The sequence below is a fragment of the Bombina bombina genome, chromosome 4 (assembly GCF_027579735.1).
Source record: "Bombina bombina isolate aBomBom1 chromosome 4, aBomBom1.pri, whole genome shotgun sequence".
Classification (NCBI taxonomy): domain Eukaryota; kingdom Metazoa; phylum Chordata; class Amphibia; order Anura; family Bombinatoridae; genus Bombina; species Bombina bombina.
In genome coordinates this window covers 714,231,798-714,257,040 of record NC_069502.1, presented here as the reverse complement: position 1 = coordinate 714,257,040, position 25,243 = coordinate 714,231,798, and the positions used below count along the sequence as shown (strand labels likewise).

Genomic DNA, 25,243 nt, shown 5'->3' with positions numbered 1-25,243 from the left:
ATACATATATATATATGTATAGACACTAATATGGCTTTATGTCATAGAAAACTTGTGTCGTGTCTTATGTCTTATGTTTTTTAAGTGCATTCTAAAAAAAAAGTAAAAAAAAAGAAAGCCTCTTGTGGGGTTGTGCATTTCTTTTCTCAGTTAAAAAAATATGTTTTTTAAATCCCTCCATTTATGTTATTACTTGTGAACTTCCACGGCTTGGGTATTATTCCCATGAGTAAAGGATTGTGGACTTTCACCACCTGTATGAAAGAAAACTATTTATGCTTACCTGATAAATTCCTTTCTTTCATGGTGGTGAGCGTCCACAAGCCCCCACCCTTTTGTTTTTGAGCAAATCTTTTTTCCTTGCCCCATTTATAGCTCTTTATCCTTTTTTACCTCACTTACTTGGCTATTCGCTAGACTGAGGTATGTGTGAGGTGGGAGGGTTTATATAGAGCTCTTGGGGTTTTGGAATCTTTGCCTTCTACTATCGGTGGAGAAGTAATTCCCATTAAGGATCGTGGCCTCTCACCACCATGAAAGAAAGCAATTTATCAGGAAAGCATATATTATGTTTTAAGCTTAAAATCTCAGATATTTGATCATTATTGAATGAGGTATTTTGTTACTTTCAGAGTCCATCCTGGGTGGTCCTATGAGCTCTTTCCGCCACATAGTTTTAAGATGAGTCCTGTCACCAGAGTGCTGAGAGAATAGTAACTGCCGGATCGGCTATCCTTAAAGGGCCAGTACATCCAATAAGGGAGCAAATAACAACTGAGCCCACACAAGCCATTGGTGTTACACAGCCCCCAAACATAACCAAGAGGTCTGTGGTTAAGAGCTTAAATGTACCTAACGACCTCTCAGCCATGACTCTTTCCCAGATAATCCTGTGTACAATCTGCCCACAGCTCCTGAGTAGCTCTCAGTGTAAAAAGTGGCTCCACATACAAACTAAGTACCATAACCAGTGTGTCAAGCATACAAGAGTACTATCTAAGTCCCATAGTCACCATCCCACCCTATTATGCAACAATAGGGAGAAGGTTTTAACTGAACTCAAGTCTTCTTGTGTCACTGACACCTGGGACTGTGCTAAGGGGTAACTGCACCTGGCCAATGGAGGAGGTTTAGGAACTTCCCAACAACACATGTGGCTTGTGAGAGATAAACCTTCAAAGGAAGCTTTATATTTACAGGCAATACCCTCCTAAATTGCTCTCTTCTATTTCAAATGACTGTCCCCTTTATCAAGCTAAAGGCCACTCATGTTTCATTGTACAGGTTACTTACTCATGAAAATTTTAAAATGCAAATTGTAAACTAAAGTGTTTTGCTTCATGTCCCTACCGCCTTACACTGAACCAGCTCTGGTTTACACAACTTTGCTTCACATGAAAGGAAGATGCGGTCTATACACTGTGCCAAATGGTCAGCAAATGTATATATTTTTCATAATTGTATTAAAATGACTTCATTTGCTATGGTTTAAAATGAAAACATTACAATTACTTTAGAATAAGGTGTCCCAATGGCTAAACATATGGGTGGAGTGGTGGGTATAATGTGGGTGGGGGCAGGTGATGGGTGGGATCAGAAGTGAAGTAATATTTTGGCCTGGCTAGCAGCTTAGGACTTAAAATTTTGAGATAGATAAATAAATGATAGATATACTTCTGTTCTGTATAGAATTAAATAAAACATTTTTACAACATGCATTATACGTACTCTTTGTGCTGCTAGTGACTGTCTGCTCTCTCTCAGTGCTAAAGACGTGAAATATTTTATACATTGATCGAGATCAGTTTGAGGCAGTGAAGAAAGCAAAAGGCGAAGCTCATCTTCCAAGGAATAAGTCTGTAAACAAACCAATGAAATATGTTATCATTATCAGTATTTCTATGGTAACATTAGCATACTTGACTACAATTAAAATAAATGATAACTATATGCAATTCTGTAATAATTTTTTTTCTTTTCTCTCACTCTACCCATGTCTCTTTTTTCAGACTACTCCTAGTTGTTTCCCTTAATTACCCTCCCTATATCTTCTTTAAAGGGACATTAACACTTTGAGATAGTAACATAAAATGATAAATCATATACAGTATATATATATATATATATATATATATATATATACATACACACACAGTATATATATATATATATATATATATACCTGTATATATATATATATATATATATATACACACACTGTATATATATATATATACACAAACACTTACTGTATTTATTTTGTCCTTTTTTCTTGTAATTTTATTCTGAAATTGTGAGCTTTTCAGAACAGTTATATTCTACATAGCCATTGGCTGCACACTCAAGTGACCTATTTATAACTGCCCCTAATTGGCCAAAGTAGAGAAGGTAACCTAATCTACAACATGGCAGCTCCCATTGTTTTGTAAAAACTTTACACTTATTTTGTCAATATTTAAAAAAATTAATGAAACTTTAAAAAATACATCTACATGTTATTCTCAGACTGATCTTTTCTTTGAATCCATCATTCTATCTAGCACTTATTTAATGTACCTTTATATCACAAATTAAGCACTGCAAAATAAATGTTTTACAATCACAATGTAATTTTGGGTGATACTAATGGCAATGTTTTGCAAACAAACCGCAGTTCAAATATTAATGTCTTGAAAAGCCTGGTGAAATCCAGGTTCCTAGCCTCCTTTACTGTGGCAAAAAGAGACACAGGTAATTAAAGGGACAGTAAACCTCAAAAATAATGTTATATAATTCTGCACATAGTGCAGAATTATAAAACATTATATTAGCCAAACTTTGTAAAACCTAATATACCCTTTTAATTTTTTTAAAAAACGGCTGTTTTACAGACCCGCTCTCTGTGCTCTTCTGAGCGGGTCTGTTTGTTTCACACAGCACATCGGGCCAGCTGTAGAGTCACAGCCCGGCCCGACCGCGCCATAACACTAAGTGCAGCTCGCTCCTGCTCTGTCTGACAGCAGGAGCGAGCTGCACTGTGTATAATGGCGCGGTCGGGCCAGGCTGTGACTATACATATACATATACTGTGCTGTGTGAAACAAACAGACCCGCTCAGAAGAGCACAGAAAGCGGGTCTGTAAAACAGCCGTTTTTTAAAAAAATTAAAAGGGTATATTAGGTTTTACAAAGTTTGGCTAATATAATGTTATATAATTCTGCACTATGTGGAGCATTTTCAGACTCCTAACCAAGCCCCACAGTGTTAGATGTATACATGCGTTTACAGACTTTTTCTGACTCTTATTTATATTATCAGTCTTTTCATATGCAGGGAAGGGATGGAGGGGGACTGTCTGCTCTTATTGTTTTTGCAGCCACTTTCAATCGGTGTCAATCAATGACACATATGTAGGGAAACCCCAAAGGGAAAGCAATAGTTTCTCTTAGACCCTGAAATTTCCATTTTTCCAATTGGGGGATATGATAGGGGGCTTATAATGTAAATGAAACATATAGGGCAACTCGTAGACCCTTAGGACTGTAGTTGTGAACAAGGAGAAAAATATAGCAGTGAACAGAACATATAGGGCCACTTTTGGACCCTCAAGACCATAATAGATTCTGATGAGTTATATAAACATATGACAAAGAAAGTTAGGCTTACTATAAATGATATGACATCAAAATAATCTCTTTCATAGAAGCTAGTTAAGATAACCTCCACTCCTTCCATAGTGCTCTCATGAGCCTTCCCAAAGATTAATAACGTAATACAATGGAGTGAATCATATAAAATGATATAGTCTCATATCAAGGCTTTTCACTTTTGGAGTCTCAATTCAAATAAGGTACATAGTAAAGTTACCGAAATATTACATGGACTCTATATTATCAATTGCTCTTTAGAGCCTCAATTTAAGAGATAGATATAATAGTAACATAGATAGAACTTATGCTTTAAAATATCCACATGTTGGAATCATCAAGTATTATACCATAGCTATTGAGCATTATATAGAGAATCTAAAAGATCATATGTATCCAGGATATCAGAGCACGGGACTGTACGTAAAAGAAGATATGGTTTATATCCCAGGGTAATTACCAAGCAGGTATCTAAGTGCTGAGTATGAGCTCTATTTATCCCTAAGACTCAATGAGACAAATATGTACAGTACACATAGACCGCAATTAATATAGAGTGAGTTATAATTCCACTGTATTGGCTAAATTATCTATCTCTATTTGTATACTATGATACTGCATATATATGTTCAGCCATATATATAAAGAGCAATTGCCTGAGGGAGTTAACAAGCTGTATTTGTAGCAATCAGTTATTAGGGCATTTGCTGAGTCTGGGTATTATATTTATTAACCAACTGTATAACAGCCCTAGTGCCACTCTGTTATATAAGAGCAAAGTATCAGCAGAATAACAAACTCACATGTAAAAATTTAAAACTTCTTGAGTCCTCATGAATACCGAGTCCATGGGAGAAACTGTCCCCAAGCTTTCAAATGAAAAAACAAACTCCTGTTTAATTTTCAGGTAACTATATTGTGAGGTCTATCACAAGAAAATGAGTGTACTTCAGAGTCATCTAGAATCTGTCTCCTCTAAACGGAGCAGGCAACATAGGAAATTATTATGTACATTAATAATTTAAATAAGCTATACAGAAAGTTCCTGTGAGGGATGTTAGCTAAGTTATGTAAATTTTATTAGTGGCAGTCATCTGCTGAATATCTATGCTATTTACCCAACACCCGCTCTAACGAAACTAGAGACATTCCAATTTGTCCCTCTCCTGGCATAAACGATTGGAGGTTGCTTGTTCGGTTCTATGGAGGCTGAGTAGGGATCCTCGGCAAACAGGAGGCTCAGGTCAGGCTGTCTCCATCGCATATAGTTATGGTAAGTCTCCATGTACTGAGAGTGGCTAATCCCGGTAAGCTTGTTGTTCTGACTGTCCTGGGCTAAAACTGTCTGTTAGGGAGTCGGCACCTCCCCACCCAGTACCCGAGAGCCAGACCAAATCGGTGACATTCAGGAAGCAGCTCAGATTAATACCAATCGCAGCTGTAGTTACTGAGGACCATATTGCGGAAGGGGTCTCCTCACCTGCATCTTTAGGGCTCTTTGGAAACAAGTCGCTCACCGCAAGAGAAACCAAGGCCATACGGTAGATCAGAACAGGATGTGCCGATTCCTATGAATCTTGTTTGGGTTCTCCATGGGGTTCCAGTGGCAAGGGTAAGGATGGTTGGGTAGTACTCACGGATGAATGATCTTGCTGCTCCTCCAGAGATATATATGGGGACAGGTTTTCTCCTTCCACAATGTCACATGGCTTCAGCAATCGACTAAGGCTCTCAAACTTCTCCTGCATTTTCTCAAACTCATTTAGGAGAGTTCTAAGTGTGGAATATGAAACGTTATCGTATGCTCCCTTTGTTTTAGTAGAGGGCTATTACAGAGACATAAGAATTCTCTAGATACCCGGTTACCCGGGGGTGCTGAGCTTTTTCTCTTCTGTATAGCCGCCAAAAAGTTCCAGCGGTCCGGGAGGACCCATAGAATATAACAAAGATAATGCCAGGTGCTATATAATCTAAGTCTATGCTGGATGGCACAAAGTATCATAGATTTCATGGCGGATTGAGAATCTTCTAAGCAGAGATCCCAGTTTAGCGGCCATCTTCTGCCCTGGCCCAGACACGGGCCCCTCAACTCTGTATGTTTATTGTGTAACATTTTTGCTGTGAAGAAGGCATGTTATTTCTGCAGACACAAATTCACAAGATAGAAAAAACATAAAATATGCTTACCAGATAATTTACTTTCCTTCTTTACAGAGAGAGTCCACAGCTGCATTCCTTACTTGTGGGAAATATTGAACCTGGCCACCAGGAAAAGACAATGACACCCCAGCCAAAGGCTTAAATACCTCATCCACTTCCTCATAACCCCAGTCATTCTGCCGAGGGAACAAGGGACAGTAGGAGTAATATTAGGGTGAAAAAGGTGCCAGAAGAATAAATTAAAATTTAGGGCTGCCCATTGGAGAACATGGGAGGGAGCTGTGGACTCTCCCTGTACTGAAGGAAAGGAAATTATCTGGTAAGCAAAAACATAATTTATGTAAGAACTTACCTGATAAATTCATTTCTTTCATATTAGCAAGAGTCCATGAGCTAGTGACGTATGGGATATACATTCCTACCAGGAGGGGCAAAGTTTCCCAAACCTCAAAATGCCTATAAATACACCCCTCACCACACCCACAAATCAGTTTAACGAATAGCCAAGAAGTGGGGTGATAAGAAAAAAGTGCGAAGCATAAATAAAAGGAATTGGAATAATTGTGCTTTATACAAAAAAATCATAACCACCACAAAAAAGGGTGGGCCTCATGGACTCTTGCTAATATGAAAGAAATGAATTTATCAGGTAAGTTCTTACATAAATTATGTTTTCTTTCATGTAATTAGCAAGAGTCCATGAGCTAGTGACGTATGGGATAATGACTACCCAAGATGTGGATCTTCCACGCAAGAGTCACTAGAGAGGGAGGGATATAATAAAGACAGCCAATTCCGCTGAAAATAATCCACACCCAAACAAAGTTTAAAACTTATAATGAAAAAAACTGAAATTATAAGCAGAAGAATCAAACTGAAACAGCTGCCTGAAGTACTTTTCTACCAAAAACTGCTTCAGAAGAAGAAAACACATCAAAATGGTAGAATTTAGTAAAAGTATGCAAAGAAGACCAAGTTGCTGCTTTGCAAATCTGAACAACCGAAGCTTCATTCCTAAATGCCCAGGAAGTAGAAACTGACCTAGTAGAATGAGCTGTAATCCTTTGAGGCGGAGTTTTACCCGACTCGACATAAGCATGATGAATTAAAGATTTCAACCAAGATGCCAAAGAAAAGGCAGAAGCCTTCTGACCTTTCCTAGAACCGGAAAAGATAACAAATAGACTAGAAATCTTTCGGAAATTCTTAGTAGCTTCAACATAATATTTCAAAGCTCTAACTTCATCCAAAGAAAGCAATGATTTCTCCTTAGAATTCTTAGGATTAGGACATAATGAAGGAACCACAATTTCTCTATTAATGTTGTTAGAATTCACAACCTTAGGTAAAAATTTAAAAGAAGTTCGCAACACCGCCTTATCCTGATGAAAAATCAGAAAAGGAGACTCACAAGAAAGAGCAGATAATTCAGAAACTCTTCTGGCATTAGAGATGGACAAAAGGAACAAAACTTTTCAAGAAAGTAATTTAATGTCCAAAGAATGCATAGGTTCAAACGGAGGAGCTTGAAGAGCCCCCAGAACCAAATTCAAACTCCAAGGAGGAGAAATTGACTTAATGACAGGTTTTATACGAACCAAAGCTTGTACAAAACAATGAATATCAGGAAGATTAACAATCTTTCTGTGAAAAAGAACATAAAGAGCAGAGATTTGTCTTTTCAAGGAACTTGCAGACAAACCTTTATCCAAACCATCCTGAAGAAACTGTAAAATTCTTGGAATTCTAAAAGAATGCCAGGAAAAATGATGAGAAAGACACCATGAAATATAAGTCTTCCAGACTCTATAATATATCTCCCTAGATACGGATTTACGAGCCTGTAACATAGTATTAATCACAGAGTCAGAGAAACCTCTTTGACTAAGAATCAAGCGTTCAATCTCCATACCTTTAAATTTAAGGATTGAGATCCTGATGGAAAAAAGGACCTTGTGACAGAAGGTCTGGTCTTAACGGAAGAGTCCACGGTTGGCAAGAGGCCATCCGGACAGGATCCGCATACCAAAAACCTGAGAGGCCATGCTGGAGCCACCAGCAGAACAAATGAGCATTCCTTCAGAATCTTGGAGATTACTCTTGGAAGAAGAACTAGAGGCGGAAAGATATAGGCAGGATGATACTTCCAAGGAAGTGACAACGCATCCACTGCTTCTGCTTGAGGATCCCTGGATCTGGACAGATACCTGGGAAGTTTCTTGTTTAGATGAGAAGCCATCAGATCTATTTCTGGAAGACCCCATATTTGAACAATCTGAAGAAATACCTCTGGGAGAAGAGACCATTCGCCCGGATGAAACGTGTGGCGACTGAGATAATCCGCTTCCCAATTGTCTATACCTGGGATATGAACCGCAGAAACTAGAGAGGAGCTGGATTCCGCCCATACCAGAATTCGAGATACTTCTTTCATAGCCAGAGGACTGTGAGTCCCTCCTTGATGATTGATGTATGCCACAGTTGTGACATTGTCTGTCTGAAAACAAATGAACGATTCTCTCTTTAGAAGAGGATTGCACGGAGTTCCAAAATATTGATCGGAAATCTCACCTCCTGAGATTCCCAAACCCCTTGTGCTGTCAGAGACCCCGACACAGCTCCCCAACCTGTAGGACTTGCATCTGTTGAAATTACAGTCCAGGTCGGAAGAACAAAAGAAGCCCCCTGAACTAAACGATGGTGATCTGTCCACCACGTCAGAGAGTGTCGTACAATCGGTTTTAAAAATATTAATTGAGATATCTTTGTGTAATCCCTGCACCACTGGTTCAGCATACAGAGCTGAAGAGGCCGCATGTGAAAACGAGCAAAGGGGATCGCGTCCGATGCCGCAGTCATAAGACCTAGAATTTCCATGCATAAGGCTACCGAAGGGAAAGATTGTGACTGAAGGTTTCGACAAGCTGATATCAACTTTAGACGTCTCATGTCTATCAAAGATAGAGTCATGGATACTGAATCTATCTGAAAACCTAAAAAGGTTACCTAAGTCTGAGGAATCAATGAACTTTTTGGTAAATTGATCCTCCAACCATGATGTTGAAGAAACAACACAAGTCGATTCGAATGAGATTCTGCTAAATGTGAAGACTGAGCAAGTACCAAGATATCGTCCAAATAAGGAATACCACAATACCCTGTTCTCTGATTACAGACAGAAGGGCACCGAGAACCTTCGTAAAAATTCTTGGAGCTGTAGCTAGGCCAAACGGCAGAACCACAAACTGGTAATGCTTGTCTAGGAAAGAGAATCTCAGAAACTGATAGTGATCTGGATGAATCGGAATATATATGCAGATATGCATCCTGTAAATCTATAGTAGACATATAATGCCCTTGTTGAACAAAAGGCAGGATAGTCCTTACAGTTACCATTTTGAATGTTGGTATCCTTACATAACGATTCAATATTTTTAGATCCAGAACTGGTCTGAAGGAATTTTCCTTCTTTGGTACAATGAAGAGATTTGAATAAAACTCCAGTCCCTGTTCCAGAACTGGAACTGGCAAAATTACTCCAGTCAACTCTAGATCTGAAACACATTTCAGAAATGCTTGAGCCTTCGCTGGATTTACTGGGACATGGGAAAGAAAAAATCTCTTTGCAGGAGGCCTTATCTTGAAGCCAATTCTGTACCCTTCTGAAACAATGTTCTGAATCCAAAGATTGTGAACGGAATTGATCCAAATTTCTTAGAAAAAAACATAATCTGCCCCCTACCAGCTGAGCTGGAATGAGGGCCGCACCTTCATGTGGACTTAGGAGCTGGCTTTGATTTTCTAAAAGGCTTGGATTTATTCCAGACTGGAGATGGTTTCCAAACTGATACCGCTCCTGAGGATGAAGGATCAGGTTTTTGTTCCTTGTTGTGACGAAAGGAACGAAAACGATTATTACCCTGGAAAGAAAGGGAAAGCAGAGTAGACTTAGAAGACATATCAGCATTCCAAATCTTAAGCCATAAAGCTCTTCTAGCTAAAATAGCTAGAGACATATACCTGACATCAACTCTAATGATATCAAAGATGGCATTACAAATAAAATTATTAGCATGTTGAAGAATAAAAATGCTATGAGAATTATGATCTGTTACTTGTTGCGCTAAAGCTTCTAACCAAAAGATGAAGCTGCAGCAACATCCGCTAAAGATATAGCAGGTCTAAGAAGATTACCTGAACACAAGTAAGCTTTTCTTAGAAAGGATTCAATTTTCCTATCTAAAAGATCCTTAAGGAAGTACCATCTGCCGTAGGAATAGTAGTACGCTTAACAAGAGTAGAGACAGCCCCATCAACTTTAGGGATTTTGTCCCAAAACTCTAATCTGTCAGATGGCACAGGATATAATTGCTTAAAACGTTTAGAAGGAGTAAATGAATTACCCAAATTATTCCATTCCCTGGAAATTACTTCAGAAATAGCACTAGGGACAGGAAAAACTTCTGGAATAACTACAGGAGATTTAAAAACCTTATCTAAACGTTTAGATTTAGTATCAAGAGGACCAGAATCCTCAATTTCTAATGCAATTAGGACTTCTTTAAGTAAAGAACGAATAAATTTCATTTTAAATAAATATGAAGATTTATCAGCATCAACCTCTGAGACAGAAACCTCTGAACCAGAAGAACCATTATCAGAATCAGAATGATGATGTTCATTTAAAAATTCATCTGAAAAATGAGAAGTTTTAAAAGACTTTTTACGTTTACTAGAAGGAGGAATAACAGACATAGCCTTCTTAATGGATTTAGAAACAAAATCTCTTATGTTATCAGGAACACTCTGAGTATTAGATGTTGACAGAACAGCAACAGGTAATGTAACAGTACTAAAGGAAATATTATCTGCATTAACAGCTGGAGGAACAGATACCATAAGTTTACAGTAGATACACTTAGCTTTGGTAGCTCCAGCCCCAGGCAGCGATTTTCCAGAAGTATCTTCTGACTCAGTTTCAACGTGGGACATCTTGCAATATGTAATAGAAAAAACAACATATAAAGCAAAATTGATCAAATTCCTTAAATGACAGTTTCAGGAATGGGAAAAAAATGCCAGTGAACAAGCTTCTAGCAACCAGAAGCAATAAAAAATGAGGCTTAAATAATGTGGAGACAATAGTGACGCCCATATTTTTTTTTATTTTTTTTTAACGCCAAAAATGACGCCCACATTATTTGGCGCCTAAATGCTTTTGGCGCCAAAAATGACGCCACATCCGGAACGCCGACACTTTTGGCGCAAAAGAACGTCAAAAATGACGCAACTTCCGGCGACACGTATGACGCCGGAAACAGAAAAAAAAAATTTGCGCCAAAAAAGTCCGCGCAAGAATGACGCAATAAAATGAAGCATTTTCAGCCCCCGCGAGCCTAACAGCCCACAGGGAAAAAGTCAAATTTTAAGGTAAGAAAAAAATGATTTATTCATATGCATTATCCCAAATATGAAACCGACTGTCTGAAATAAGGAATGTTGAACATCCTGAGTCAAGGCAAATAAATGTTTGAATACATATATTTAGAACTTTATAAAAAAGTGCCCAACCATAGCTTAGAGTGTCACAGAAAATAAGATTTACTTACCCCAGGACACTCATCTACATGTTGTAGAAAGCCAAACCAGTACTGAAACGAAAATCAGCAGAGGTAATGGTATATAAATAAGAGTATATCGTCGATCTGAAAAGGGAGGTAAGAGATGAATCTCTACGACCGATAACAGAGAACCTATGAAATAGACCCCGTAGAAGGAGATCATTGAATTCAAATAGGCAATACTCTCCTCACATCCCTCTGACATTCACTGCACGCTGAGAGGAAAACCGGGCTCCAACCTGCTGCGGAGCGCATATCAACGTAGAATCTAGCACAAACTTACTTCACCACCTCCATAGGAGGCAAAGTTTGTAAAACTGATTTGTGGGTGTGGTGAGGGGTGTATTTATAGGCATTTTGAGGTTTGGGAAACTTTGCCCCTCCTGGTAGGAATGTATATCCCATACGTCACTAGCTCATGGACTCTTGCTAATTACATGAAAGAAATTTATGTTTTCCTGCTTAATACAGGTAGAGTCCACAGCTGCATTCCTTACTTGTGAGAAATTATACCTAAGCTCCAGAGGACACTGAATGCTAATGGAAGGGTAAAAAAGAAAGGCGGCCCCTAATCTGAGGGCACCACAGCCTGCAAAACATTTCTCCCAAAGGCTGCTTCAGCAGAAGCAAAAACATCAAACTTGTAAAATTTGGAAAAAGTATGTAAGGAGAACCAGGTAACCGCCTCACAAATCTGATCCACAGAGGCCTCATTTTTGATTTTTGAAGGCCCAAGAGGAAGCCACAGCTCTTGTAGAATGAGCTGTAATACTCTGAGGATGCTTAAGACCCGCTGACTCATATGCTTAGCGGATGATACTCCTCAACCAAAAAGATAGGGAAGTCGAAGAGGACCTCTGACCCCTACGCTTCCCAGAATAGATAACAGAGAAGAAGTTTGTCTAAATTCCTTCGTAGCGTGAAGAGAGAACTTCAAGGCACGAACCACATCCAGATTATGCAGTAAACGATCCTTCGATGAAGAAGGATTTAGGACATAAGAAATGAACCACAATTTCTTGATTGATGTTGCGATTTGATACAACCTTAGAAAGAAATTCTAACATGGTTCATAGAACAGCCTTATCAGCATGGAACACCAGATAAGAAGGGTCGCATTGCAAGGCAGTAATCTCAGAGACTCTGCGTGCAGAAGCAATAGCTAGTAGAAAAAGAACCTTCCAAGACAAACAACTTAATGTCAACCTCATGCATAGGCTCAAACGGAGCATGTTGCAAAACTTTAAGAACAAGATTTAAACTCCAAGGAGGAGCATTAGATCTAAACACTCATCTGATCCTAGTCAGAACCTTAACAAAGACTGTACATACAAAAGCTCAGCGAGCCTCTTGTGCAGTAAAAACAGACAGGATCGAAATCTGTCCCTTCACGGCACAAGCTGTGAGGTCCTTCTTCAGTCCATCCTGGAGAAAAGAAAGAATCCTGGCAACCTTTACTTTGTGCCAGGACAAACCACGCTCTTCACACCAGAATCAGTAGGTCCTCCACACCATATGATAGATGCGACGAGTAACCGGCTTACGAGCTTGAATGAAAGTATCAATAACACTCTCAGAAAACCCTCTCAAGGCTAAGACTAATCATTCAATCTCCACACAGTCAGCCTCAGAGAATTTAGATTTTGATGAAAAAAGGGGCCTTGTTCTCGCAGATCCCTGCGACAAGGTAACCTCCAAGGAGGAGATGATGACATCCCCACTAGATCCGCAAACCATATCCTTCGCGGCCATGATGGAGCAATCAGTATCACTGACGCCTGCTCCTGTATGATTCGAGCCACCACTCAAGAAAGGAGTGGTAATGGCAGGAAAAGAGAAATTGGATTGAACCTCCAGGGCACCGCTAATATATCTATTAGCTCCGCCTGAGGATCCCTGGACCTTGACCCATATCCGGGTAGCTTGGTATTGAGACGGGACGCCATGAGATCTATCTATCTGTCAGAATGTGGATCGCTGACAGCGAACAGTTGTGGGTCAACATCCACTCCAGAATCCAAGATACTTCCCTCATTGCTAGGGAGCTTCTTGTTCCCTGCTGATGGTTGATGTAAGCCACTGAGGTTATATTGACTGATTGGAAGCAGATAAAATGGGACGAACCCAGTAGGGGCCAAACCTTCAGAGCATTGAATATTACCCGAATATATAGAATGTTGAACGGGAGGGAGCTCTCCTCCTGTGTCCACATGCACTGTGCCTTCTTGGAGCCCCAAATAGCTGCCCATCCTGACAGACTTACATCCGTAGTCACAGTCACCCAGGATGGCCTTAAAAAGGATGTCCCTCGGGACAGGTGATCCGGACAGAGCCACCAAGAGAGCGATTATCTCGACCGGTTGTCCAGAGAAATCTGTTGAGACAGATCCAAATCATCACCGTTCCACTGCCTCAGCATGTACAGTCTCAACGGCCTGAGGTGGGACCTGGCAAGGAGAACTATGTCCATGCTGGACACCATGAGACCAATCACCTCCATACACTGAGCCACAGATGGCCTTAAGGAGATCTGGAGAGCAAGACATGTTGAAGCTAGCTTGCAACTTTTCTGGTCTGTTAGAAATATTCCCATGAGTATGGAATCTATTATCGTGCCCAGGAATTCCACCCTGGGGCTTGGAATAAGAGGACTTCTTTCTCTATTTATCTTCCCTCCATGGGATCGTAAAAGACAGAGGAGAGATTCCGAAGAAGGAGGGATCTTTCCACCAGATGAAACGATGGTGCTTGTACCAGAATATCGTCCAAGTAGGGAGCAACTGCTACACCCAGGGTTCTGGCAACTGCTAGAAGAGCCCTTAGAACCTTCGTAAAAATTATTGGAGCAGTAGCTGGACCAAACGGAAGTGCAATGAATTGGAAGTGCTGGTCCAGAAACGCAAACCTGAAGAACTGGAAGTGTTCCCTGTGGATTGGAAGGTGAAGGAAGGCCTCCTTCAGATCTATAGTGGTCATAAACTGCCCTTCCTGAATTAAGGGAAGGATGGACCTTATTGTCTCCATCTTGACGAAGGGACATTTAGAAATTTGTTCTTTGGGACCACGAAAATGTTAAAATAGTATCCCAAACCTCTCACTGCAATAGGCACTGGGACAATGACTCCAAAGGAGGACAGATCCCTTATACACTCCAGAAAGGCTTCCCTCTTTCCTAGTCTTGAATACAGGTTGAGAGGATGAATCTGCCCCTGGGTGGATGAGATTTGAAACCTATCTTGTAACCCTGAGCTATAACCTCCAGGACCCAAGGATCCTGCACATCCCTGAACCAAGCCTCTGAAAGAGTGACAGCCTACACAATCCAAAATAACCCCCTCATGCAGACTTAGTCTCGGCAGCCTTCTGGCTCTGCTTGGATCTTTTCCAGGACTGAGCCAGCTTCCAAGAACTCTTGGTTTGCTCTGGCTTAGCGGAGGCCTCTGACGCTGGGTTTTTATCAGAACTAAAGAAACGAAAATTCCATAGATTTGTTCTCCTTATCTTACGGTATGAAGGCACCCTTGGGCCTCTGAAATTGAACTGTGGAGATAGTCAACAAACTCTTTCCCTTACGGGCCTGAACAAAAAACCTGAAGTCTTAGTCATAAGCTAATTAATCTGCGTAATAACAGCACATATAAAAGAATTAGTAACCCAGAAGGCCGTAATTCTTTTCTGAAAAATGTCAAGGGAACCCTCCACCTCGATCATTTTCACGAAGGAGACGCACCAAAAGGTAGCTGCTCCAGCAACTGCGGCGACAAGCACCGCCAGTAAAAGTAAATATCCCATAGGTTAAAACATCCCCTTTAACAGAGTTTCCATCCTTATATCCAGCGGCTCTACGAACGCCTCACACAGGCTAGTATTACGTGTGGCAAGCGTAAACTATCACCAACCAAGTAAGGATGGGAAAAAGAAAACCCACCCTCATAAAGAGCCCGGAACCGGAATCCTTAAAAGGCAGACGACTGGAAGGGGAATCTAATCCTGCCCCACTCGTCCTTAATAATGATTGCCATCAAATTTAGGACTCAGAGGTTCGTCTGGCAGCTCAGCCTTTGGAACCTCTACTGTAGTCTAAACCTCCTTTAGTAGAAAGCGTAAACGTTTTGTCCTAAATCACAAAACTGGATCCTCCACAGGCGGAGGATAATAGGCAGCAGACTCCAACCCTGAAAGTTCATACTCTGAACTTTCAGAGAGAACCTCATCCTTGGATAACTGATCAGATATATCCAACAAATTACATGATGTCACCTGGACAGGAGTGCAAGATTTAACCTTTCGCTTGCGCTTAGCAGTGCGAGGGAAAGTACTAATGGCCGCAGACACCGCCGTATGAAACTGCGCAGTAACGTCTGGTGAAAAAAGGCCCCCTCCAGATGGAGGATTAGCAGTGAAAAGGGAAGCTGCATGTGTATAAAAAGATGCATGTAGGGTGTGCACCTCACTGGACGAGGACTCCTCAGAGGTGGGCAGCTCAGTGGTATCAAACATGTCAACCTTATTTGATATAATCTCCTTATCAAGGCATATGGAACATAATTGAGAAGGCAGTTATTCCAGAGCTCCCTCACAATATAAACAGGCATTACTCTTTGAAATAGAGGGAGAATCCTCTAATGAATCAGAATCCTCCATAGCTAAAGTACGATATGCGGAGGACTACAGAAAAAACTAACTTTATTTTAAATTAACAAAAACTGCACCTTTATACCCCCATAGCTGGGGCACTCACCACCTACTATGACACAGACAGAACAGAGATAAAAACTCCTCTCCGGTAGTAACTCTGTCAAGAGAAAGGAAATGGAAGCCTCGACCATTTTGTCACATTGTGCACAATGCAGGACCATCCCTGCTATGAGAAAGAGCGTGCCAAGCTTTTAAGCTGCACAACCTTCAAAGTGAAAGTGAAACCTGTATGTTCCATCTCAGCCTATGAGCCCATAAACATATTACACATAAAGCAGCATACAATCAAATAAAGCATATATGATTAAACCCAACTGTTCATAACCCCCCTCAGAAGATATTAACTCTTGATTCCATATAGATATAAGGAGCCACACAGTGACCCTGTCTTCTAGCGTTTGCAATATGTGTAAAAAATGAAACAATCTTACCCAAATCTATGCTGTGGAACAGTAACACAGTCCTTCAACTTTGACAGATTGTAGCAGCGCTTATGACATTGACTTGAGTGAAGAAAGCAGGCAGTGAAACTCGTCAACGCTGATTACTTAAGGAGCTGTTAATATGAGTCTTGATGGGTTTACAGAAAGACTCTCCTTGCATCTCCAGACTCTCGTCAATGCTCTCACTGAGAGGCTGATAAGACTACTTAAAACTCCAGTCCCATATCAGGGCAGATACCCTTCCTAAGGAACTACTCCGAAATTTTCTGACACTTCTCTGCCAACCTCCTGTGACGAAAGGCAAAGAATGACTGGGGGATGAGGGAAGTGGGGGAGGTATTTAAGCCTTTGGCTGGGGTGTATTTGCTTTAAGCCTTTGGCTTGGGTGTCTTTGCCTCCTCCTGGTGGCCAGGTTCAGTATTTCCCACAAGTAAGGAATGCAGCTGTGTACTCTCCCTGTATTAAGAAGGAAATTGCCCAAAATAATCTTACAGAAACCTCTGGGAGAGCATGACATTGGGAATTAAAAATTAAACAAAAAAATTAAACATTACAACTATGAATGTGCAGCATCTTGCTATATAAAAACTAATCTATATTTCAGGATGAAAACCTTTAGAGGACCGTTAGATTATAATGTATCTTAAATAGAAACTATCTTTAGATAGATTTTTCCTCAGAAAGCATTATATTTTTTTAAAAATACTATGTAAATTAAAAAAGAAAACTGATTTTAAAAAATCTGATTTAAATCACCCTGTTTTATGAGACTTTACTGTCCCTTTAATTTTTTCTGTGTGTTTTACACTTGTCTTGTGTTCTATCCTGAATAATAAATAATGATGGTTAGCAATCCCATTTATTTGCTTTAGAAATGTCTGGGACCAAAGAGCTATGATGCAGCAGTGTATTTTATTTTTATGTAAAGTCCCATTCTAATATGTTGCCCCTATCATATTTTTGAAATCATCCCACGTGTTTTTCTTTATTCTCTTATTATTTCCTGCATGAACCATTAGATAACAAAAATATAAGGTGAGATCAGAATCCATGTAGGCCCAACAGATTTATTTTTATATACTAGTCAAATTTGCCACCCTAGGTCTGGGCCATATGGACTTATGACTAAACAACTCCATATAGAACAGAGTTTAGACAGCTCATGAAGGCAAATATGCCCATTTGAAATTACTAACAAGTTGCACCTATAAATGCACACACAATTGTAATCTCTTATTTATCTAAAATGCGCCTAAAAATCGTCAAATTTGTGTGTAAAATGCTACCAAGTGCATAGTGCTCGCCTAGTCGCTTAGGTGGGTCAAAAAAAGGATTAAATAACATTGCTCCTGTTTGATTGTCTATTATGCTCCTTGTTTAATTATCTAGTAACCAATTTATCCTTTTTTTCGTCATAGGCGCACATAAAAATCTCCTCCTAATGTATGCAAATAATTCTCCATAAATAAAACTGCAGGAGAAGTCATTTTTCTTTGAGCGTCCGTGGTGTTCAAATCATTATGGAATATATGAGGCTCTATAAAAACATTTAGATGCAGCTTATAAATGTTTTTTATTACTATATACAACAAAATAAAAAAAATATGTATAAAATCTAACTTAACTATTGGGTGTTTTTTTAATACAGTTGTGAAAATATAATAGAACTAGTTACACTACATGGAGCATATCAAATATATATACTGTATATACTTTATTAGTCTTTAAAAAGGCACAAACATTAGAAAAAAAGCTATTTTAATAAGGAGCAGAGTTTAATGCGACTGGAGATACTAAGCTCGCCTGGTTAAAGAAACAAAAAAAAATGGTGCTTTTTTTAAATAAATATTTGCTCACATGCACTTCGAGACATAGTTGCCAACAGTGCCTGGGATTTTGTAGTATGTCCCTGGATTTTTTTGTCTCTGGAATTGCTACCTCTTTTGCCCAACATTTGGTGTGTGTATATAGAAACACACACACACACACATACATATACATACAGATATACATATAGATAGATGTAGTCTATTAATTTAATATAATTAATTCCTAATTAAATATTGTTATTATTATTGAATGGGTTCACAGATTATTTGTCTGCCTAATTTTGATGCTGTGCTGTAAAAATAACCATATGTCCAGAATGTGTTCCAGAGACTGGATAGATGTAAGAGCTAGGTGCTGTAATCTGTATAATAAACTATGGATATGTAATTATACTATTACTATCAAGTGGGTGTGTGTTTTGATTGCAGAGCCAACTGAGTGGGCGGAGCAGTTGAACAGTAGATTGTCAATATTCCAGTAACCCGCTTGCTTGCTCTAATGTAAAGTGTCCATGGAAATGTTTTTGAAATGTTGGCAACTGAGACAGGCGCACTCAGACTAACAAGGTGCATTTATTTAGACAATGATAAATAGAGCCCTAACAGTTCTTGTGTTACTTCTACAAAAATAAAAGGGTTTCTCTTCCCTTAAAAAAACAATAAGAAATGATAACTCCAAAAACATATCAACCTGGATTTGCATCAGGAGATTTAATGTTTATTTTGATGAAACTCTTGACATTTATTGTACTTTTTCCTTAAGGAGAATATATAACTGTGCCTGTTGAAAAAATAACCAGCAATTATTCATTCAACAGTAATCAGTAAAATATATTAATAAACCTAAATGGCTATATTTCATTTTTATTTTACTTACCTCATTTGTTTTTGGCAATGTGGGAGGTGGAAGGAAAAACCGTAGATCTACATCCTTGCAACGTGCCAAACCAATGGCAGTTCTTTTATCACATGCTTGTGCTACAGTCCTGTACTGATAATCTAAAACAACACACAGTGTGCATCAGTTAAACACCATTTAAATATTCTTCATAAAATCTATTTGAAAACAATTTATACTTCTAATCAAGGGATTAACAAATACCGTCACCAGGGTGCCAAGAAAGGTTCAGAGCTCACTTCCCTTCACTTAAACTTTAGTTGTAGGGTTAAATTGCTTCTGATTGTGTCTATGTATGCTAGATGACATCAAAGATCATTTTAATTGTTTTTTCTTTTCTTTCTAGCAATGAATGGGTTACTGTATTGTATCTTTTCTTACAAATAAGGGGTTAAATCACAATTCTCAACAACAACAAAAAATGGGATTTGGATCCTACTACTTTATACATCCATCCACTTCCTACTTAAGTAAACTCACATACTGACTAGCAAGAACCTATTTGGACAGAAAATATAGAGATTTGACATTGAAATTACTCAGAGACATGGTGAGAACAGTGGCTATATTTCAAGTGTAATTAAATTTATTTGTGTGTAAATATAAATCTGATCTTCTCTCATACTTGTAGAATGATATTAGTGGTAGTTCAGTACCAAAGCTGTATTAATGGTGAGTAGACAAATATTTCTAGGTCTGTGAATGCACAGATCTTGCACTGAAGCAAACACATTTTTTATTGGAAGATATATTAAAAACATGTAAGGAAGACCATGTGACTACCATTTATAACATTTCTACTGAGGTTCATGAAGCTCAAAAAACAGTATTAAATTGAATATAAATAAATAAAACTGTTCCATAAGCTTTTGGGAAACCAAAACAGATCAAAATTGCCAATTAATTTACTTAGTAGTGTCCAACATTTTTACTAACTCTGATGACAAACTTGTGCAGATGAACACACCTGTTCCTAGTATTTGGAAATAATACATTAACGTAAATGTTCAAAGTAAAACACCTTCAGTACACAAATAAGGTTTTTTTCTTTGTTTTGTTTTTTTCCAAAACTGCCTTGAAGAAGAAATTAGATAAATAAGAACTCAAAGAACAGAGCACATAAAGATAACTCCAAACAATTACCTAAAAAGATGATGTGGCCACAACATATAAGCAAACTACCATAAACCACTACTAAAAATAGTGGATGTGTTTTATCTAAAAGGTACTATGTTAAAAGATGTGTTTGTGAGTCTTATCTCAAGGGTTAATAAATACAACCTTATTCATTGTAAGATGTTATACTAACATAAAAACTGTAAATATAAGTATTATATTCACACTACTATTACAATATGCAATATCATTCAGACCTAGATTCTGATTGAAAAGTTGTATGGCAAATATCAACTGCAGAACATATATTTCGATCTTTATAGACACTGGGATAAGGCAAAAGTACTGAGAAACGTCAAGCTATAAGTGTACTTACTGCCTTTAAGCCCAAATTTCAATCCAAAGCATTTTGGGACTCATAGTGCAGTTTGTATGGTAATTCACTCAAATTTCACTTAGCGTCCTCAGTGCTCGTTTATATAGCAGTTGTAATCCAAGATGTGTCATGAGATGCAGGACACAGCATAAAAGGTACAGCGCTATTTTATTGTAGAGCATAAAAGAATACAGCTTGCACAACACATCTAACTCAGTAAGTGCGGCATAGACAATAATGACCCTAAGCCCCGTCCCCATCCGGTGACATCACCTCCCACTCTCATCACATCTTCCCCCTTTTCAAAGGACAAAGCATACATTTTTTTTTAGAATACATCAAATAACAAGGTATACAAGAAGCATACAAAAATGATTTTGTTTAGTATACAACCAATAACAAGCTAAAGAGAATATATATATATATATGAACAAGAAATACAATCCTGACTTGAACATCGGGGTAGACCACCATAGTCCACAGTAACCATGGGATTATTCTGCCCATTCTTCCGGTCACTGATCTTACTAGTGCTAATCCGGATATCGGGCTGGAAGTTTCACCACTCTTCCACTTGATGTAATTTTACATGAACTGTCCTCTGATACAGAAGAAGGTGATTGAGAGTCTGCTGTAAGCAAATAAGTATCCCCACTGTGATCTTGCTGAGGGGAAGGCACTTCTCTTAAAACAGGGGATCTCACCGGCGGTGGCTCTGAGGCATCCAGTCCCAAACTCTCAGGTACTGGCTGAAGATGTCTTATTTCGACGTGTGACTGTCCCTCTATCAGTAAACCATAGCAGGCGTCTTCCATTTCTTCTTATCATCCAGTTTAACTCTGACACTTTGCCCCACATTCAGCTCCTGCAAGGGCCTCACAGAGTGTAGTCGTAGAAGAATCGATAACCCCTTTTTGCCTCTTCATCCCCCCTAAGGACCTTGTCCCGAGGAACAGAGCTGGTTGGCTGGAAGACACCCACAGAGGGTAAAGTGGTGCGAATATGATGTCCTAGCATCTCCAAATACCTTGAATAGTAGTTACTCACAACTAGGTACGTTTTCCCGTGCAGTTCACACAAATCAGCAGCTTTTTTTCTGCCATAGGCCTGCAGGCAGCGGAGTAGAAATCAAGGGCTCCCTTCTCTGAGTAGGCAGGCATTCCCGGCAAAAGGCACATTTTGACACGTGACTTGCAATATCGGAACTGATCCCAGGCCACCATACTGCCATAGCTGCCCTTTCGCTGCACTTTGTTATGCCCAAGTGGTCATCATGAATCCTGCTTAACATTTCCTGCCGCATGCTAACAGGAATAACAAAGCGGTCCTGGAACAGCACCAACCCATCTAGCTCTGTGAGCTGCGACCTCTCTGACTGGTATGAACTTAAAGATATCCAGACTGCCCGGCACTCGGGCCAACCTTCTTTTATGTAATTAATAACTTCTTGAAGGTCTGTATCTAAATGTGTCTCCTTTCTTATTTGTTCTAGCTTCCCTGACAAAATGGATTTGGATGCCAGAACTGAATCCACATACAATTTCACATCTGATTCCGTTGAAGATTCTTCAGCAGCAGCCAGCAGGAGCCTGGAAAGTGTATCTGCCACTACCAGTTGTTTCCCCGGCACATGCACTGCCTGAACGTTGAACCTAAGCAGCCTCATCAGAAGTCTCTGGCATCGTAGGGGTGTTTTGTCAATATCATAGGAGTTGATTAGAGGGACTAGCGGTTTATGGTCAGTCTCCAGACTAAATGTCTCTAAACCCACTAGGTAACGCTGGAAACGCTCACTGGCCCAAACTGCACCCAGGCACTCTTTCTCAAATGGGGCGTATTTCAACTCTGCAGCAGTCAGTGTACGGGAACAGTAGGCGATGGGCTGTAGTTTGTTTCCATTCATCTGCAGGAGGGTGGCCCCTAACCCATAACTGCTTGCATCAGCACTAACCACAGTCTTTTTAGAAGAGTCGTAGAACACCAACACTGAGGCAGACCCCAGCAGGGGCTTGACCTGCACAAAATCTTCTTCCTGTGAAGGTACCCAGACCCAGGCAACATCTTTCTTCAACAACTCTGTGATAGGGTGTAGTACTGTGGATAACTCTGGAAGGAACCTGCCCACATAATTCACAAGGTCCAATATTTGTCTCAGCTCGTGTACATCAGAAGGACTTTTCATCTGTTCAATAGCAAGGATTTTATCAGGGTCCAGCTTGATGCCATCTCCATTGATGATATGCCCAAAGTAACATAACTCAGCCTTTCTAAAATGGTATTTCTCCTTATTTAATTTCAGCCCAGACTCTATAATGATCTGCAGCACACAGCTCAATCGCTGATCATGTTCTTCCAATATAGACCCATACACTAAAATGTCATCCATGACGACTGCCGTGCCCTCGTGGTCCCTTAGGAGAGAACTCATCTCTCTTTGAAAGATTTCAGGAGCAGAGGATATCCCGAAGGGGAGTCTGCAGAAGCAAAACAGACCTACCGGTGTAATGAAGGTAGTCAGTTTGCGGCACTTTGGATCTATAGGTATCTTTTAGAAGCCGCTGGAAGCATCCAGTGTAGAGAAGAACTTCGCCCCAGCCAATTTCGGAGCTATGTTTTCAAATGTCGGCAGCACATATCTCTCTTTCACCGCCTCATTCAGCCTTTTCAAGCCTACACAGATGCGTACCTTCCCATTTTTCTCTGCAGCAGGCACAATGGGGGCACACCAGTCAGTTGCTTCAACAACCTCTTCAATAACTCCCATATTCTTCATACTCAGAAGTTCCTTCTCCACTTGAGGCATGAGTGGGAATGGAATTCTACGAGGATTGGTAATGCTGTATGGGACTGCGTCACCTTTAAGCAATATTCATACTGGGTTGCAATTCACCAAACATGTCTTCCGAAATATCATTCACTCTGGCGACCAGACCCAAACCACAAGCTGCTATTCTGCTCAATAGGTTGTTAACACACTGACCTCTAATCACATGTACCCACATGGTGAATTTCCTCTGCTTGTACTCGCAGCTGGCAAGAAATTTCCTTGCATAATGCGGCCACCAGGACTATGAACTTTTGTTGTAACTTTCGCCAGCTGAGGCTGTTGAGGCAGTTTTATGAATGCTGCAAGGGACATAACAGTCTGCTCCTGTGTCAATCTTGAAGGCAAGTTTGGCTCCCATTACAGTAAGGGTAACTCGCCAATCTTCGTCTAAACCAGACTGTTCAACAACAGACCCTACAAAGGACACTTCTTGACCCTCCTGGTCACTATCCACCTGCATCTCCTTAATGTATTCAGTTTTACAAGCCACTTCGAAATGTCCCATTCGGTTACATTTTCTACATCTTTTATCTTTAGCAGGGCATATGACATTCTGATCATGGGTATGGTTACAACTCGTGCAGTGGGCTTCTGGGCCTATCTGTTGCCCTTGGTCTACCGCTCACACTGTGCCTTTTACCTGCAGCGCTCTTGAACTGCTGCACTTCATCCACAATACTCTCAGACCTAAGATCAGCACTTTGCTTTTTCTCCAGTTCACTCTGGTGGGCCATCCTAATATCCCCATCTAATGTTAATTCAGCCTCCAACTGTAGTGAGACCTTAGCATCTGCAATTCCTATGACTATTCTGTCTCTAATTTGCTCTTCTTTAGCAACACCAAACTCACAGAATTCAGCTAGTTCACACAGGCTGCACACAAATGACTCCACAGATTCTCCCCCGCGCTGAGCACATTTGTGAAAACAAGCCCTCTCATAAATCGCATTTCTTTTGGGCACAAAGTGAGCACCGAGTTTGTTCATAACTATTTCAAAGTAAAATTTTTCCCCTTCTTGGAAAGTAAAAGCATTGAACACTGGCTCCACATCTTTCCCCATAGAGTATAAAAGAGAATCAACTTGTACTTCTCCTTGTCCAGCTGGGAAGCAATCCTGAAGCGTTGAAACCGCTGACGCCATGTGGGCCAAGCTGCAGGCTGAGAAAAATCAAAAGGCTCAGGTGGGGTAAACTTCCAAGCTAAAAAATGTAATAGCAATAGTGATGGTATTTCAAATATTTGGGTCTTCTCTGTTGTATACATTATCTCTATTTATTGCACTAAACAAACTTATATACAATCTTTATGAAAAATGTATAACAATATTAAAATATATATTCCCATGTGGGAATATATAAAATTCTCATATACAAAAGAAGTTTTTTATATTTCATTTAAAGGGTTTTAGGTCTAACTCCGCATTAAGACCTCCTAGTGTCAGTGAAGCAAAATTAAAAATAAGTTCAGCTTCTGTGTGTAATAATTGTTTTGTGATGTTTCCTCCTCTTTTTAGTGTCACCTTTTTTACACCCCAATACATAAGACCTTCTGTCTTCTGGCCATGACTATCCTCAAAGTGCTTAGAGAGGAGGTGGTCTTCAAAACCCCACTCAATGTTTAACAAGTGTTGTCTGATCCTATCTTTCA

The 25,243-nt window shown here is 39.7% G+C and overlaps 1 protein-coding gene across 2 annotated transcripts in view; it reads right to left on the bottom strand.

The window, feature by feature from the left end:
* The window catches only part of SERAC1 (serine active site containing 1), a 381,209-nt gene that overhangs the window by 166,905 nt on the left and 189,061 nt on the right, over positions 1-25,243 (bottom strand). For both annotated transcript variants that reach the window (XM_053710914.1, XM_053710915.1), the window contains 2 exons: positions 19,256-19,377; positions 1,729-1,857 (listed from right to left, as the gene is read on the bottom strand). In XM_053710914.1, the coding sequence (XP_053566889.1) occupies positions 1,729-1,857; positions 19,256-19,377 (251 nt within the window). The remainder of the gene's footprint in view (positions 1-1,728; positions 1,858-19,255; positions 19,378-25,243) is intronic.